This window comes from Pimephales promelas, chromosome 5 (assembly GCF_988280905.1).
Source record: "Pimephales promelas chromosome 5, fPimPro1.hap1.1, whole genome shotgun sequence".
NCBI lineage: Eukaryota > Metazoa > Chordata > Actinopteri > Cypriniformes > Leuciscidae > Pimephales > Pimephales promelas.
This window is the reverse complement of record NC_142773.1, coordinates 43,573,448-43,592,914: the sequence shown is the minus strand read 5'-3', so window position 1 is coordinate 43,592,914 and position 19,467 is coordinate 43,573,448. Positions and strand designations below refer to the sequence as shown.

General features: G+C 38.9%; 1 protein-coding gene across 2 annotated transcripts in view; it reads right to left on the bottom strand.

Moving 5' to 3' along the window:
* Positions 1-846: 846 nt before the first annotated feature.
* The window catches only part of LOC120471329 (midnolin), a 24,753-nt gene continuing 6,132 nt past the window's right edge, over positions 847-19,467 (bottom strand). The window contains exons 3-9 of one of the 2 annotated variants that reach the window (XM_089131641.1): positions 14,339-14,596; positions 13,420-13,507; positions 12,437-12,499; positions 5,936-6,148; positions 5,700-5,796; positions 4,638-4,862; positions 847-1,776 (exon numbers count right to left, since the gene is read on the bottom strand). In XM_089131641.1, the coding sequence (XP_088987767.1) occupies positions 1,550-1,776; positions 4,638-4,862; positions 5,700-5,796; positions 5,936-6,148; positions 12,437-12,499; positions 13,420-13,507; positions 14,339-14,550 (1,125 nt within the window). In that variant the 5' untranslated portion in view covers positions 14,551-14,596 and the 3' untranslated portion in view covers positions 847-1,549. Of the gene's footprint in view, positions 1,777-4,637; positions 4,863-5,699; positions 5,797-5,935; positions 6,149-12,436; positions 12,500-13,419; positions 13,508-14,338; positions 14,765-19,467 lie in introns of those variants that run through there. The other variant, XM_039661134.2, reaches the window with a different exon arrangement.

The following is a 19,467-nucleotide window of genomic DNA, read 5'->3' as shown; positions in this document are numbered from 1 at the left end:
CCCACGGGGAAACACATTCACACTAGAGTTGGGGAATCCACACGATCAGAGATTTGCATTCGCTGTTCCTCAAAGACAGACAGTCACTGAGGGCATGAGTGTTTATTCAGCTTTCCTTCTCTTCAGATCAACATTTGCTCCTGAAACTGTCCTGGGATCAGTTCTGGATTCACCAGCGTTTGGGTCAGAGTCTCAGATTCACCAGAGAAAGCACAGAAACCCAGAACAACACGAACTGTGTCTGAGAAATACATGGACGAATCTCACAAAATCATATTTCACCCCAAAGAAGCTGTATTTCCCTTTGAGAAATGAAGCCTATTTATATATAGCTCTTGGCATCCCACATAAAAATGTGTGTTTACATAATATATGTGTGTGTACTTGTGTATAATTATATACATTGTATATATAAATACACACATGCATGTATATATTTAATAAAATGTGTTATTTATATATAATTTAAATTATAGAGAGTATGTGCATTAAAATATTTTTTAATTATGTACATGCATGTGTGTATTTATATATGAAGAGTTCAGATGAAAAAGCCTCTTAAGTGCCATTTGAAATTTTCTTCTAGAATGATCATTTTTATCAAGCTAGTATATTTAAGTTAATTAATTTCACTTAAATGGGGATGAGGATTACCTATGAATTGTCATTTAAGTGAAATTACTGAACTTAAATATACAAGTTTGATAAAAATTATCATTCTAGAAGAAAATTTCAAATGTGCACTCTTCATATACACAATTGATATAATTATACATATATAATTAAGCCTTTTTTTCACGTTAAAGTGAAAAATATTATCCATTTTGTTTCGTTTTTGGGGTGAAATATGAGCGGTTCTTATTTTCACGAGATCCAGGATCGACCTGATAATCAAAAATATCGTAATGCTCGCGAGAGAAATGAACTGTGCAAATCATCACCTGACGTGAGAATGCTACATCCGCGCTTCATAACATCAGCAAGAGACTGAGAATTATTAATCACACTAATAAACCATCTGCTCGTTTTCCAGCACAAATATCCAAACATTCTTAAATCAAGAGCGAGATCAACATTTTGGCCGATACCGATAATTCTTAATATTTGAAAGCCGATAACCGATATATCGGCCGATAAATCTAAATCCAAATGGTTTTTGAGAGGCTGATTATAAAAACAAACGTCTCAGCATTAAAACCCACGTCCCAAACAAACGATTATGATGTTCATGTAGCCGATATGACTGCGCTTTACTGTATTTTCCTTTTCAAAGTGATTCCGATCATATTTCAAGCGACTCATAATCATCATGTTGAACAGTGCGCGTCTGAAGCGTCTCAGCTTACATTATTTATCAGCTTTAATATATCAGACACGATACCAATGAGCGTTTATCAGCCTATACCGATATATCGCGCATTCCTAATCAAGACACATTTACAGGAGAAGAAACTGACTGAAGATATGGAGACTTGCTTCTCCAGTAAACGTGTTTAGATGTTTGTTCTGGAAGACGAGAGCATCAGCGTCTCCTGAAGTGTTTCACAGCTCAAGCCACAGCGAACTCTGCGCTCCTGTCGGACGGGCCGTCGGGTTTCCAGACCGGCTCCTGGAAGTCCAGATCCAGGGCGGCGGCGGTGCGGCGTGAGGGCCAGTGGAGCGGGGTCCGTGTGTCCCTCCGAGCCCTCCGCCGGAGCCGCCGCTGCCGCAGTAAGAGCCGCAGCTGCTCCAGCTTACAGCGCGTGGTCCTGTTCTCCGTCTGACGCACGCGCTCACCTGAGACACACACACACACACAACATCAGCCGCGGTGATAACTGAAAATATGCACAATACATTTTGCAAAAACATCCATTTATCGTACATTTTTGGCGCTCGCGTGAAGAGGTTTTTCAGGCGGTTCGAAAAAGAAATATTTCGCAAAAGAGTTTTTGCACATTTACAGTCACATGATGTACATGAAGGGGTGTGTTTGGACAAAAGATGAGACGGAGTTCTTTAGTTTACTGTCACCGTGCCACAGGTGGGACACTTGCCATTATATTTTTAAAACAATAATATCTTAGAAAAGACCTTAAGTAATATTGACAAACTATTTATCATTTGAAAGCTTACAATCTCTAGTTTCCATATTTGGTGACTGATTTTCAAAATAATTTACACAGGAGCCGTAATTTATCAATTTGCAACAAGAATATTTTCATACTCATAAAGCGTGTTCAGACCTTTATTTTGAAAGCATGAAAAATCATGAAAAAAAGTTAGAAACCTCAGTTTGATTTCATGCCAAGAGTTCAAAAGATAGCATCCATTCAATTATTTTAGAAAAAAAGGTCTGAAAATGTTTTAAATATTATGAAAAAAAAAAAATAGATTCACCATTTGTGTTATGGCAATAAGCTATAACGCTCATGCGTGTGCTTTGAGTTTGTATGTGATTCCTAGAGGTTGAATTCATATCAAAATATGCCAAACTACCCATACTACTTCTGAATAGGATTTCTACTTCATAAATTGTGTGAAATTTGTGAAAATAATGGTTCAGATCACTCAAAACACATATGGAAATGGAGGCGCCCTTATATGGGCAGTAATGGAGTCTGATTGTGCCCTAGTGGAAGCGTTCGGTACTGCGCCCAAACTAAATCTCACTGAAAGCTCATTTTTTGAGATATCATCAACCTAAAATTTGAAACACAACTTGTTCAGATTTTTGGCTTTGATTTTTCTGCAGTTTTAGAGTTGCCCAGGTTTTGAAAATATATATTTTATATAAAATATGAATAATTATTTTTTTTACATTGTACATTTCTATAAACTCAGACTTCTATAACTTTTTTCTGTTTCACTTTCCTAATTCGAGAAAAATCTGCCAAATGTCTTCTTTAAAACGAGACCAATCTTAAGTCTATATTCCAAAGCATTCTTGAATTACAACCATTTAAGTTTGAAATGAGCATTTCCATGTCTATTCAAAAAAGGGGACAGTTAAGAGGTTAAACTCATAAAAGAAAAAAGAGTGACAGAATACTGGATTCTAAACCTGAAAGAAAAGCCACGATCACGAGGAGAAACACAGAGAAACTCCTGGAATGAGTCTTTCCCTGACAGTAATGCTGGATAACACACACACACACGTCTCATACATTAATAATAATGTCTAGTGTGGCGGCTTTGATATGTAAACCCATAGATATCTATAATAAAGGATAATAAATATCTATATAATCTATCGTCATCACCGGCGGCCATCTTGGCACAGGCAAGCTTTCTGGCGGCTCTGTGGTTCCTGATGAGTGATCAGCACGAACACAATTACTCTTATCTCGTTGAAATCTTGACAGATTTACAAGTCACAAATCACAAGTCTGCAGTGTCATAACTACATCTCTGACGTTTATAACAAACCAAACCGTTTGAAAATCGGTAGAAAATGGAGCAAGTTATGGTCATTTAAAAACTACGTGACCATTAAAACAAAAAGCTACGAGTGAGCGAGTTGCCTGTGGCAAGATGGCCGCCAGTGTGGACGTCTACGTCCTTTGGCCAGAAGTGCAAACGAGAGATTTAGCCTTTAATATGGAGATCTATGTGTAAACCGTTAGTCAGATCCAGTTTCTGAATGTTTTTTTTATATAAAAACACCTATTATGGTATTCATGATTGAGTAGTATTTTATGTGAGGTAATACGCTTTAGTTTAAGATAGAAACACATTACACAAATGGTTCTTGATGTAGTTTTGCGGAGATCCTCTGATTAACGTCTTGTTTTGGCATTTCGATTATTCCTCCTCACTGTAACTTTACATAAATCAACCTGCGGATCCTCGAGGTCTGATCTCTCCAGACGTCACACACACACACACACACACACACACACACTGCGAGGCTCCTGGAGACCCCTGAGGGCCAGTGTGTTGGAAAGATGTGTGGAGAGATAAGTGTGTGTGTGTGTGTGTGTTAGGCCAGTACTGCTGGTTAATGTTCACTAACGGGGTCGTGACCCTCTGAAAGCTCGGCGTGACCCCGCGGATGACCTCTGAAAGGTCACGTCTCATTCAGAGCTCAGAGAACAGAAGATGAGACACGACGAGCCGCAAAAATGCCATTTTAGTCAGATGATTATATTTTAAGAGGTTGTTCTATATATAAATATTATATTTATCTACAATATGTGGTTTCGGCTTTCCTGAAGCCGCTCGTGAGTTTAGATTCAGTCTGACATGATGTGCTGATTTTAGCAGAACGAGCAAAAAAAAGAAGTGAGCAGATACACACTGCTCGATGAATCAGAGGAGAACAGGAGAAGTGTGAGCGGATGGCGTCAGAAAACATGACTTCCTCTTACACACACACACACACACACTCACGACTCGCTTTATTTGCTTTATTTATCAATAAGTCAACGGCCTGAAGTCAATTATTCTGCTTTTACTACGGTCACCACACCTCAAAACATTGTTTTGTTGAAGATTTGTCCGGTTGTTATCTCAGAATAAACCCCTTCAGGTGTGTGTGTGTGTGTGTGTGTGTGTGTGTGTGTGTGTGTGTGTGTGTGTTCAGGCTAATGAAGATATCAGCCGGCTGGATGCATCACATTCTTAAAGACACTCTAGCAATAACTCATTAAGCTCACCGGAGGGCCGGCGCGGGCGTCCGTGCTGCTGCCCGTCAGAGGTCGGTGAAGGTGGAGGTGAACAGGTCGGAGGTCGGGGCGTCGGGCAGCCGAGGTGCGTCAGGGTCGGAGCCGCTCCGGGGAAGTGACGTGTGGCGCTCAAGAGGTCGTTGAGGATCTGGAGGATGGTGGTGATGTCACGGCGAGGACGCCCGCTGCCGTCCTGACAGTTCGGGTGTAGAGTACCTGTGGAGGGAGAGGTCAAGGTGAGGTCGAGACGAGGTCAAGGTGAGCCAGCTTGAAACATTTACCGAAATAAAATGGTTTGCTTGTTGACTGCGCTGTGCTTAGATCATTGATTATATGGTTGTATTGTGTGATTTGCATTCAACTTTGTTTCTCTGCTGTCTGTGACCCATTAGAATACACACTCACACACACATACTAACACAAACTCACTCACTCACACACACACACGCACACACTCACTCACTCAATGACTCACTCAAACTCACTCACTGATTCACTCACTCACTCAATGATTCACTCACTCACTCACTCAAACTGACTCACTTACTGATTCACTCACTTACTCACTCAATGACTCACTCACTCACTCATTGACTCACTCACTCACTCACTGATTCACTCACTCACTCACTCACTCAATGACTCACTCACTCAAACTCAAACTCACTGATTCACTCACTCACTCAATGACTCACTCACTCCCTCAAACTCACTGATTCACTCACTTACTCACTGATTCACTCACTCAAACGCTCACTGACTCACTCACTCACTGATTCACTCACTCACTCAATGACTCACTCACTTCCTCAAACTCACTGATTCACTCACTCAAACGCTCACTGACTCACTCACTGACTCACTCACTCACTCACTCACTCATTGACTCACTCACTCACTGATTCACTCACTCACTCAATGACTCACTCACTCCCTCAAACTCACTGATTCACTCACTCACTCACTCACTCACTCACTCGTGTGGGGCTCCGTAACTATATTATCTATTCTAGCCTGTAACAGTATATGAAGGACACTGAAGCCATGCTTTACCTGAGAAGGTTCCTGAGAAAACTCCAGGCGCGTGATTGACGAGGCTCTCGATGACGGCGCCCGGTTTGCATCGCTGTCTGTCTGAGCTACCTTCAGCCTAACACACACACACACATAAATATAAATTTAGTTTAAAACAAAAAAACTATATTTTTTCTGACCCCACTGGGAGATTTTTTCCTGGTTTTCTCTTTATAAAACAAGACTTTTAACAGGAAAGAGTGAAGCAGCACTACCTGAGAGTGGGGCGGGGCAGGGGTGGGGCTTTGTCCACAATGGGCGTGGTCTGTGTGTGTTCGAGGAGGAGCCAGTCCTATCGAGGCATCTGATTGGCTGGGAGCCCTGGAGACGGACGGCTGAGATGCCAGCTGGAGCTGAACGAACATCATGTGATCGCCCACACGCAGGGCAAGGGTCAGCGGGGACCGGCCCGACAGGAAGTCACTGACCTGGACACAAACCAGACGATAAACAGACGTTAATGAGACTTGCACGTTTAGAACATTATTATATAATTTATTGAACATCATACCAAAGCCACAACCGTACAGTGACCGAACCGAACTGAACCGTCACTGCAAATAACAACCTCCGGATACTAGATACATCACAAACTAGACAACGAGATCACAACTGAATCGGAGAGAGAAAGAGCCATTCCGATATTCCCAATATTTAGTATTCAATATTATTCTAATACAGATGGAGAGACAGACAGATAGATAGATAGATAGATAGATAGATAGATAGATAGATATGAATAAATTAAAAAATTTAAAAAATAAATGACATGCATAAATAAATGTATAAAAAATGAATAAATAAAGCAAATTGGATAAATGAAAAAATAAATAAATAAAAAGACAAAAAAATTAGTAAATAAGTAAATAACTGAATGAATATAAAAAAATAATGATTGAATTAATATGAATAAATAAATACATAAAATATAACTAAATAAAAAAAATAAGAATTGAATGAATGAATAAATAAAAAATAAGAAATAATGGAAAAATTACAAAAAACATTTAAAGTAAATAACTGAATAAATGAATAAATAAATAAATAAATAAAAACAATAACTACATTTTTTTTAAATGTTTAAATGAATGAGTGGATGAGTAAATGAATGGGTATCTCAGGTTCAGCTCAGTTTCATTCAGAAATCAACAGCAGACTCACACATGTGTCACTCAAACCACAGAAGCAGAAGGGCAAGTGTGTGTGTGTGTGTGTGTGCTGCATCTCCCGCTCCTGCAGACGAGATGACGGATCAGCCGAGGGAATCCTAAAACTCTATAAAGTCATTGAGAAACAGTCTCCTCCACTGATGATGTCACCTCACCTCATTATAATAATTAATGCGCAGAATAAAGGGGCGGGGCCTGGTTGAGTGAGTCAGTAGTGTGTTAAACTGGCGGTTATGGAAAGGGGCGGGACATTTCCCAAACACACTCAGCGCTCGACCAATCACAGCACACCGCTCCAGCTGACCAATCAGAGCGCAGTGTGCTTTCAGGAGGAGGGGCTTCATAGAGACAGGAAGTAAACAGAGCGTTACTGACAGACTGGGAAGAGAGGAGCCGCAACAATGGAGAATATGAGGAGAATAATCAACATTCAAGCAGGAAAACTGTGTAAAAGGACACACTCGATCCCCTTTAAAGGCTGTGTGTCGACGTGTGTGTGTCGATGTGTGTGTCGCTTCAGTCGCAGATATCAGTCACTGCTGTGGGTGAAGACGAGCAGCAGAGCATTCTGGGAATTTGCCTCCAGTGCATTTACAGTTCTCAGAAATCGAGGGTTGGTAGTTTGTAATGCAGTGACTGACACGTCATAAAGCCAGCAGAGCAGTGCGGACGGACGTCACACACACACACACACACGGTGAGGTTTTATTTGTTAACCGCATTAGAGATCATGAAAACGCTGTATTGTATAAAGCGCAAAATAAATAAAGATGACTCGACACGAACTGACAATGATTAGTTCTACAGCATTCAAGGTGCAAACAAATTACATTTAATTATTAATTAGTAACTAAGCTGTAAAATATATGTGCAAAGCGACAGCCAAATGCATATTTTAAAATCTTAGTTTTTATTTGCATTATTCAAATTAAAATGCATTAATTAATGTTAACAAACGAGACCTTATTGTAAAGTGTTACCAATGCAAAATAAATTAATAAAGCATATAATGTTGCAGAGTTAGAGGAGAGACTCGTTTCCGTTCAGTGATCACGAGAGAGGCGATGCGAGACGTTAATCTGACATTCACAGATGTGCAGGACGACTGAAGCTGGTCTGGGATCAGCCAATCAGGAGGAAACACCCGAGCAACCCTCCATCAGCAGATCCTCTGTGTTTACCAACGCGACACCCGGAAGAGTGCGGTCTACAGCGGTTTACAGATGGAGAGAGTGATAGCAGACGGACTCAAACGCCCTGAAACTCAACACACACTGCTCGCCTCATCCTCACCAGTGTGTGTGTGTGTGTGTGTGTGTGTGATGTTTAATCATGAGAAGCTCCAGTTCTCCTCTATATCAGAGTCAGTGTTCCTGAACTCCTGAAACGCCTCCATTGTATCTTGAGTTTCTCCCGGAACGAACACGCCTCAATATTCCTCATTATAATAATTAATGCGCAGAATAAAGGGGCGGGGCCTGGTTGAGTTAGTTAGTAGTGTGTTAAACTGGCGGTTATGGAAAGGGGCGGGACATTTCCCAAACACACTCGAAGCATTTGACCAATCACAACACACCGCTCCAGCCGACCAATCAGAGCGCAGTGTGCTTTCAGGAGGAGGGGCTTCATAGAGACAGGAAGTGAACAGAGCGTTACTGACAGACTGGGAAGAGAGGAGCCGCAACAATGGAGAATATGAGGAGAATAATCAACATTCAAGCAGGAAAACATGATCTAGCACAACATGGCCTCTTTAACAGCTAACTATATAGCGTTTGAATAATTATGCTTAACAATATTAAGGTTAGCTCATCCCTCATGTCGTTCCAAACCTTTAGTTAATCTTAAAAACATAAGTTGAAAGTGCACAATCCAAATGCCCAGTATCTTTGCTCTTGTTTTAAGCAGTTCACTTTATTACTTTTTTGCCTTAATATCTTCAGTTCTTCTTCTCTGATGTAAGAATGTTTAGATGTGTGTGCTGGAAAACGAGACAGAAACACTGAGGAAGAACATCATTATTACAAGCGTGAGCCTGTGAAATCCAAAACTCCTGAGGTGTGTGTGTGTGTGTGTGTGATGTGAATGAATGAAACGCTCAGTATCCGTCTCTCGGGAACGAGTGAGTCACGACGCTGAATCACTGACCACTTCAATCACAAAGACAGGCGGAGAGATCACGCTCATGCAAAGTGGCTTCGGTGCGTTAGAAACATCTCGACAGCAGACAGACCGACTCACCAACACATATGATGCCTGTTAAACTTTTACACGAGTCTTTAAATATAAATGTTTACGATTCGGCTTCTTCCTGCTCTTATTACGCACATTAAATCCCTCAAGCACCTGTTATACACTCCCTTACGCCAGTCTCACTGTAGTTTCAGGCGCTCCTAGAACAGGTTTTCCTGCTTGAATGTTGATTATTCTCCTCATATTCTCCATTGTTGCGGCTCCTCTCTTCCCAGTCTGTCAGTAACTCTCTGTTTACTTCCTGTCTCTATGAAGCCCCTCCTCCTGAAAGCACACTGTGCTCTGATTGGTCAGCTGGAGCGGTGTGTTGTGATTGGTCGAGCGCTGAGTGTGTTTGGGAAATGTCCCGCCCCTTTCCATAACCGGCAGTTTAACACACTACTAACTAACTCAACCAGGCCCCGCCCCTTTATTCTGCGCATTAATTATTATAATGAGGAATATTGAGACGTGTTTGTTCCGGGAGAAAATCAAGATACAATGGAGGCGTTTCAGAGCAGTTCAGAATTAATTAGCCTACACGTCAACTGTATAGAGTGCCGAAGTTACGACGTCACTCTGTATGCGGAAGTGAGTTAGCATTTTAGCACTACGGTTCTCTCGCTCTAAAGCTTATGGGATTTTTGAATGGGTTTTTGCTAAATCGCCTGAAATAAGGTCTGTGGTGAACAAAGCCTCTAAATATTTTCACGTTTTGATCTATGACATAGAACACACAGTTATAACCTGCTTATGGTTTTTTAATTTAAAAAAAAAAAAATCTTTATAGGCTATAGGCTTCAAAATGTATAAATTTTGGATTAACTTGTAAAGATTATCTTGATGGACAAAACGTGTAAGGGTTACAACTCTTTGTTAAACGCAGATCTTATTTTTTGCGATTTTCCAAAAGTCTTTGGGGGAAATGCATTGCTTTTCGACTGAGTTAGCCCGCGACGCTAGCTTCCGAGTTGTCCTACAAAGTGACGTCATCACTTCGGCACTCGTATTTACATGAGGTCCGCTTACCATTACAGAACATCCTAATTCAACTGGATTGAATGGGTTTAAAAATACAATTTAAAAATGACTAAAATGATCGTCTGGTACCGAAAAGTCCTTAAATCCCGCGGTTAGGAGTGTGAGTGAAGCTCGCGTCGGAGTAATGAGCATCGAGCGTCAGTCAATGGCTCGCGTTGGGAAGACTATATTGATCGCGCTACGCTATTAAGAGCAAATGATTTCCAATGATGATGAACGGAAAGGCCAGAGATTCCCCTGACACGAAGATCCTGAAGGAATAAACCTGGAGAGAAGAGAGAAATCCCGCTTTTCCTCAGTGTTTCCGTCTCGCTTTACAGCACAAATATATAAACATTCTTAAATCAAAAGACATTTACTGGAGAAGAAGATGAAAAAAATACCAAACCTAATCATTTTACACTCCTCCTATGACGGAAATAGAGCGTTTAAAGTAGTTTGTGTGTATGTGGTGTTTTTAATACGCTTTAATGGCGGGGCTCATTTGCTCCGCGGAACATCATAAATGAGGTGGGGGTGTCGAGTTACATTCAAGATAGACACTAATAAACATTTCTCAAGGAAAAATGTAATTTTGGTGGACATGTTTCATTCAGAGAGAGAAACAGTGAACATGCTCAAACCTGACAAAACAAACTTCCTGAAGCACCACCCACACACACACACACACACACACACACAAACACACACACACACACACACACAAACACACACACACACACACACACACACACACACACAGTGTAGACAACAGGAGCTGTTGACAGTTGAGTCGAGGGCTGTTCTAACACACTTCACAGGAGGATTTCCAGGTTAAAAATACCTACAGCTTCACCACCACATCTTACAGCAGATAACGACACACACACACACACACAAAACAGCAAATCTACTGCACAAAGGCTGCACGCTTGAGTCACACACTGCACATATGATGTTCCTCCTCAGTGTTTCTGTCTCGTTTTCTAGAACACACACATCTAACACATCCTTAAATCAAGAGGCATTTACTGCAGATGAAGAACAATGACTGAAGAGAAAATTATTAAAATGAAGTGAGTTTGTGTTTAAAACGAGAACAAATATCTGCCAGTGGAGTCAGAGAATCATCTTGTTTTCATCGTTGAATTGAGATTATTTTTCTGACCATTGCATGTTATCATTTTATTGTAACCAATGTTAAAATGCATTATAATATTTGCTGTTTTCCTTTGCGGTTCCATCTGAAATTGGTTGTTTATCGTGTGTTTTAATTAGGGCTGTGCAAAAATTAATCGCGATTAATCGCATCCAAAATAAAAGTCTGTGTTTACATAATATATTTGTGTGTGCTGTATATAATTATTTTGTATTTATAAATACACACACATGCATGTATATATTTAAGAAAATGTGTTATTCATATATAAAATATTTATATTTATATAACATAGATTATGTATTTATATATATATATATATATATACACAGAATTTAAGCGCAAATAAGTCTTAAATATATACATGCATGCATAGGTATTTATATATACAAAATAATTATATACAGCACACACAAATATATTATGTAAACACAGACTTTTATTTTGGATGCGATTAATCGCGATTAATTTTTGCACAGCCCTAGTTTTAATGCATTATACTTCTAAAGGTGTAAGAATGAATAGAGAAGTGTTTTAATGTATTATTACTGTGGTTATAAGGTATAAGGTGCATTACGAGGAATAACTCATGCATTAAAAATATGTTTATTATATTTAAAGGCTTTAAGTAAAGTGTGTGTTCCTCGGAGGTAAACTGACACAGACGACAGAGGAGTTATAATAAGAGTTCAACTCGAGTCTGTTCTAGGAAATCATTTATCATACTTGAGTGTTTCTCTCCAAGTCTAACCACACACACACACACACTGAACTGACATCAAACAGCTCAGCATTGCCAAAATGACGCACAGACCCGCTGATGGGGCGAGTCACACACACACACACAGATATATAAACACACATGTGGTTTCGCTGTTAGACGAAGGGTCTAAAACGGAAGATTCTTAAAAACAGAAACTTTTTATTTTTCTGATCTGTTCAACATAAAACATTATAAATATTGTGACTCGCGACCGGCGGGGAGCACACATGCTGCTCGCTCTCAGAGAGTGTGTGTGCGTGCGTGCGTTGGCGTGTTAGTGGGAAACGCATTAGAATTGTGATTGTGTGAGTTCTAGTGAATGAGTGTGTGCCGGTATAAGAGGAAGTGTGTGTGACCACAGCGAGAGCTTCACCTGAGCATCTGTGAGAGTCTCCAGCGCCTGCAGGACCGACTGCTCCGAACGCCTCGACGGAGACTGCAAACACACACACACATCACAAACTCAGCAGATCTTCACATGTGAGGCCAAAAACAAACTTTACACTGAACTGATGCTCTCCAACTGAATCAACATCAACATGCACGATTGAAACTGAATTTGATTCATAATTGATGAAATTTGAAAAAACATCAACACTGTTATCGAAGTGAATTGAATCAACATAAAACTGAAATCATCTGAATATATTACAGTATTTAAATTGAATTTGCTAAATAATTGATAAAATTTGCAACATCAACAGTTATTGAACTGAATTGAATCAGCAATGAACTGAACTGATCTGAATGAAACTGAATTTGATTCATAGTTGATAAAATTCACAACAAACTCCAAAAACATTCACTTTACACTTTAGTTTACAATTAACTGATGCTTTTGAAGTCAATGGAATCAACATTGAACTGAATCGAGCTGAATAAATGACACTGTTGAAAGTGAATTTGATTCATAATTGACGAAATTCTCAACACTGCGATCAAAGTGAATTGAATCAACATTAAACTGAAATTATTTGAAAAAATGACACTATTTAAATTTGCAACATCAACCGTTATTACTGGATACATTACACAATTGAAGTAGAATTTGATTTTTAATTAATAAAATGTGCAATATTCACACTGTTATTAAAGTGAATTGAATCAACATTAAACTGAATTGACCTGAATGACATTAATTCATAAAGCAATGAAATTGAATCAACGTTCAACTGTATTTGACATGAAAAACAACACTATTAAAATTTTATTCATAATTGATGAAATTTCCAACGCTCAATATACATTACGCTGAATAATAACACGATTAAAGCTGCGTTTAGCAGAACTGAACTCATTTTATTTGAATTTGCCTCATATTTAATGAAGTTTCTCATGATTAACTCTGGAATTTACCATCAGTCCGGCTTCGACGGTGGGCATCAGAGTCAGTCTGCTCCCGTCCACCACACCGAAGTCCAGCAGTTTCCCAGAGTTCAACCTCCTAAAGAGACGGAAACACCATCACTGAGCTTTCCCATCATGCACCTCTCCGGCACTCAAGATTATTCCCCTCTTTATCACTTTAAAATAAAGAACTGCAGAAATAAAGCTGACTCGACTATCCTGCTAACACTTTACAGTAAGGTTCATAGTAACATGAACTAACCATGGGCAATACATTTATAAATAGTTAATAATGTTAGTTAATAAAAATGCAGCTGTTCATGTTAGTTCACAGTGCATTAACTAATGGTAACTAACACAACCTTTGATTTAAATAATGTATTAGTAAATGTTTTTAAGATTAATAAATGCTGTATATGTGCGGGGTTTAGTTAGCTTAGCTAGCCCTTAGTAAACATTCTTAGTTCATCTTAACTGTAGTTATATAATGAATAAACTTACTGTAAAGTGTTACCGTTACAAATCAACTCTGCAGGATCTCAGATTCATACTAAATCCTCATTAGAACAAAACACATATAATGTCATTAAATAATAATAACATGCATTCTCAAGGTACAAAAGCTGTCAGTGAGCTGCAGGAACCCTTTAGTGTGAATATTAGCATCTCAAAGGAACATTAGTGCACATATTAGTACCTAAATCGCACATATTAGAAGAACATTTCCCAGTGACCGATTTTGTAACGTTACCTGAACTGAATAAACATTAAACTAAACTGATCTGAATAAATCAAATCATTTCATTAAACAATAACAAAATGGCATATAAATATTAGGGTTGCCCGCTTCCCCATCCCAAACTAAGGTTCCGCCCGTGTTGTTGTCTATCGATCCCGTTATGATCCCGATCCCGGTGGACTGACTCACAGGTCTCGGTGCAGAAGCAGGAGTCTGTCTCTGGGAACCCGGAGTCTCTCCGCGAGTCTCCTCTTCAGCCCGTCCACGGTCTCCTCCGGGGGAACCGACAGCTCGAACCGCGTCCCGGTGGTGGAGTGGACCGAGAGCTTCATGGACGAGTCGCCGAGCAGGAGCTCCGGACACCGGGTTCTGCAGCTCCGCGCCTCGGGGTTCCGCTCCATGATCAGCGCGATATTCCTTCCGCGTCGCTGCTGTTTTCTGTGTTTACTGTGTCGCGTCACAGAAAGACGACAAAATATCACTGTCAACAGGCCATTCGGATCCAAACATTAGTGGACAAAAGCGCCTCGTAACGCGCTTTATTCTAAGTCTAAGCCGATTGCTTTGCTCGGTGTACTCTGTGTGTGTGTGTGTGTGTGTGTGTGTGTGTGTAGCGCTTCTGCTGCTACATTTGTTGCGATCCCGCAGCTGACAGATCCCGCCCACCCCCACTAACAACCAATAGCGTTAGCGGACACGCTTGCCCCCCGCGTCTCAGCCAATCAGCGGACCGGTCGTGACACCCACATATATACAGCGCGCTCCAATCAGCGTCCGAACCCTGAGATCATTCATAACAGTGAAGCATTCCATTTAATAACTCAAACACTATGATCTGATTCTTGGATTGAGATTAAACTGGAATTGATAACATCATCACATTTTCACCACGTTTTCTGAAGATTTCACACAATGACTTCTTCTTTCTTTCTTTATTAATGTATATAAATTAGGAAAATAATTAGTTTATGTTTGCCCAAGAACAGACATTTAGTTGTTTGTGTTATTTATATTTACTAGATTTCTAGATTATCTATTTAACCCTTATGCTGCATTAGGGACATTTTTGGTCTTTTGCAGTTTAGTTTCTTTGACCATTTTGGCTGTTTTAATGCAAATGGTATGAAATTTGGCAAAATTGTGACTTTTTGGATACATGTAAAAAATGTGATCCCATTTTGCAAAATATGTATAACCCACACTGTGTAGATCAAATAGTAACACTCAGCACCATAAAGACCAAAAATGGCCCATTGAAACCCATTAAAACGTGTCAGTAATACATGAAACATGATTTTTGCACAAACATCCTTTCATTTTGAAGCAAAAGCATTATATTTGCATCATATAGTGTATTCCACCAGATGACGTCACTACATATTTATTCCCTATGGGTGGAAATGCACCTTATTTTAGGCAATAGGCAATGTTTAATAGGTGGCCATTTTTGGTCTCTAACGCGCTAAGTGGGATTTTTTGCAAAGTGGGACTGTGATAATCCAAATCTAAAGTTTTCTCTTTGCATTTAGTTTATTGACAATAATTGAATTTTTGTGTTTTTTCCTCTTATACAAATCGATGGTTTCGCAAACAAAACTGGTAATTAAAGGGTTAAAATCCTGAAATTGAATACATTTTTGGTAGTTATGATGAGGACTGATGCTGGTTAAAAGATTTAACTTGGTAAAAGTGGAAAATAATAATAATATATAATATTTTAGGCAATGTTTAATATGTGGCCATTTTTGGTCCTTAATGCACTCAACGGTGTTAAAAATCTAATGCAGCACAAGGGTTAATTAATCGATATCCCTATTATGTCGATTTGATGTCGCAATATTAATAAATATAAACTGTACCTGATTACATATATATATATATTAGGGATTAACCGATAATTCTTGATATTTGAAAGCCGATAACCGATATCTGATTACAAAAACAAAAGTCTCACAATTAAACCCATGTCCCAAGCACACAATTATATTGATGTTCTCATTATAGTGTTATGTAGCCGATTTAACAGATTTGCGCTGCACATGTTGCACCGAAACGTATTTTAATTTTTTTGAAGAGATTTCAATCATATTTCAAGAAATTAAAAAAACATAAACAGTGCTCAACAAGTGTCTCAGCTGAAGGGAACAATACATCATTTATCGGCTTTAATATATCGGCCACATTTTCTTACCAGGCCGATAACGATAACATTAAAAATGAACATATATCGGCCGATACCGATATGCTGGCCGATATATCGTGCATCCCTAATACATATATACATATATATATATATTAAATTCAATGTTGAATCCAGGGTGAACAGCAACGGTCCTAGCACTGAGCCTTGTGGTACTCCATACTGAACTTGCAAGATCTCTTCATGTACTACTTTACTGTTTACATTGCATCTGAACTGTATTAGCTCTGAGGACGTTATGAACACATGAATCATAGATAAATACTGTGATCTGTCAAACAGTCCTGATGAGTTTGACCTCGTTATCAGCAGTTCAGAGATTGATGTTTATTTTGATGTGATATTAAGATCATGATGAATCACCACACGAGTGTCACTCGTCTACTAGGCGTGACTCAAGATCACATTCTTCTTTTCCAATCTGCTGTTCTTCATCACCTAGAGTTCATGCTTTAGTGTGTGTGTGTGTGTGTGTGTTACGGGATGAGTCTGCTCAAACTCAGAGGAATGTCGAGTATTTGTGTGAGTGGAAATCCCAGCCCTGTTCCTGGAGCAGAACATTCCTGCAACATGACGCGTGTTGTTGTTTTACAGTCCATGCCGGGGTGAATTATGAAGTAATACGAGTTACTCATGGGTTAGTCAGGACGTGTGTGTGTGTGTGAAACACATTATACTTGCTTTGATAAGCCACGTCATAGACAACCACTTTAACACTCCGTGTGTCGCTGAAACAAAGAGTGACATTTATTTATTATTTCAATGAAATACTAGTTCAATCATTTTTATTTGTTCAATATTCAGTGTTTTTTTAGGGGATTTTATGGCACTAAATTATATCTGCGCTGTGTTTATAATCCATTTATACACTTTTGAGCATAGACCTGAAAATTACATTTCCACCTTAAACTGAGGTAAACCTTGAACGCTTTAGAGCGACAGAAGTTTGATCTCTTATTAAAGACGACACTCGGCCGATTATTGCTGTAAGTACTAAGTAATTAGTTACTGTAATTTAATTATTTTTCCCTTGAAAATGTAAAGTAAGGGATTACTCTTCATTTATCTGTAATTTAATTAGTTGTAATTGAGGTAAATACTGTGTATAGATCAATCCGTTCTCACAGCGATTCATATGCATTTTATGAGGTGTCTAAAACGTACGACCGCACTCGTACAAATTCATATGAATTATTGTAAAATATGCATGAAAAAAGTGTGAAATGTCATGAGATCAGAGTGGGTTTAACATCAAAATGTATTGTCTGATGCTAAAAAGTATGTTTTTATAATGTAACCTTGAGTTTAAGGATAATTCATGCAATTTTATAGTATTTACTTGAAAGAATTAAAACAGATTCATGTCTATCCTTGTGTTATTCAGCTGGTTGAGATTGATATGGGAAGTAATTAAATACTTTTTAGAGAGACTAATTAGTACAGTAATCTAATTACACTGCTGAAGAGGTAATTAGTAACTAGTAATTAATGACTTTTTTAGAGTAACTCACCCAACACTGGTCAGCACAATAACATTATTCATACATCGATCATGGAATGTTTCTTTTTCTGATACATTTTTGCTTTCGTTTTTTAAATGTTACTTTTTGTTTCAGAACGTTCCGAGAACATTCAAAAGTAACATTCCCACAATATTTGCAGAAGGACACACTGAACGCTTCCTTTAACTCTGCGTTACTATTTAGTTTTGTTTTAAACGTTCAGAAATAACGCGTTGATTGCTCTGTCAGTGAAACACTGTAATAGCTGCAGTTACCGCAGAGAGTCCAGTCATCACACACACACACACACACACACTGGACAAGATTTACTATAAGATTATTGGGGTGTGTTTTACAAGAACTACTGCACAATTTGATGGTAAATGCAGGTGTGCTGTCTAATATTTTGATGAATATGAAATATAATCTGTTTTGTAACTTTATATGTCTTTAATTGCAGTTTTGATTAATTTGATACTATTTTACTACTAATTTCTACTTCAGAATGTTCTGTAATTCAATGTTACTTGCTGCATTCAGAGCTGCACTGTTGGAAGGCACAGACTGTGTGTGTGTGTGTGTGTGTGTGTGTTGAATGTGAATATACAGTAAAGTGTAATTTATTCCTCTGTATTTTCTGCATCATTACTCCAGTCTTCAGTGTCACATGACCCTTCAGAAATCACTCTAATATGAGGATCTGATGATCAATAAACATATATTCGAGTAATTAAGTGGAAACTGACTCATTTTATTCGTCAGAGTTCTTTGATGAATAGAAAGTTCAAAACAACTTTTATCTGAAATAATCTTGTGTGACATTATAAATGTCTTTACTTTCACTTTTGATCATTTTTTTCTTCCTTCCTCCACATTTATGAATGGTAACGCCTCATTAAAAAGCACTAGGAGCAGAAGGTCAAAGGTCAGGTTAGCAGTGGCGGCACACACAACCGGTTTTACCTGATAACTTTCACTTTCTGGTTTCTCTGTGTGTGTGTTGTGTGTGTTTGGCAGATGTTGGCGAGACTCAGATGAAGTGAACACAGAAACATGAAGTGGTTTTCACTCGTCTATGATTTCATTAACGCAGGAAGTCGACAGGAAGAGCTCAAACCCACGGTTCTGATGACTTCCAGTAATCACACACACACACACACACGACAGTGACGTACATTTGCAGTGTTGTGTGTAACTCATTGCAAGTGGTTTGAGTAACGTAATCTGATTACTTTTTCAACGCATTACTTTTTCACATTTCTTGATTGACAGCTCTCGTGTCCCCATGATCATTGATCAGACAGATGAAGTGAGGAGGAGTGTGTATCGCATTATCCTAAAAGTAACTTTTCCCCAACACTGTTTCACAGAGGACGTCCTGATGTTGATGTTGGATCAGGACAGGTTTTCATGCATCACACACTTAAGAAACAACTAAACACACACTTTTTAAGGATCAAAGAGGGACATTCAGAGCACTGATGCTGTGCAACACGTGATCTGACATGAAGAGAAACAGCGCCGCCGTGTGGCAGTCTCGGGAACTGCAGCGCTGTGACTGCTTTATTTTGCATTCATTTTAGAAAATATTTTACATTTATATGATTTAATAACTG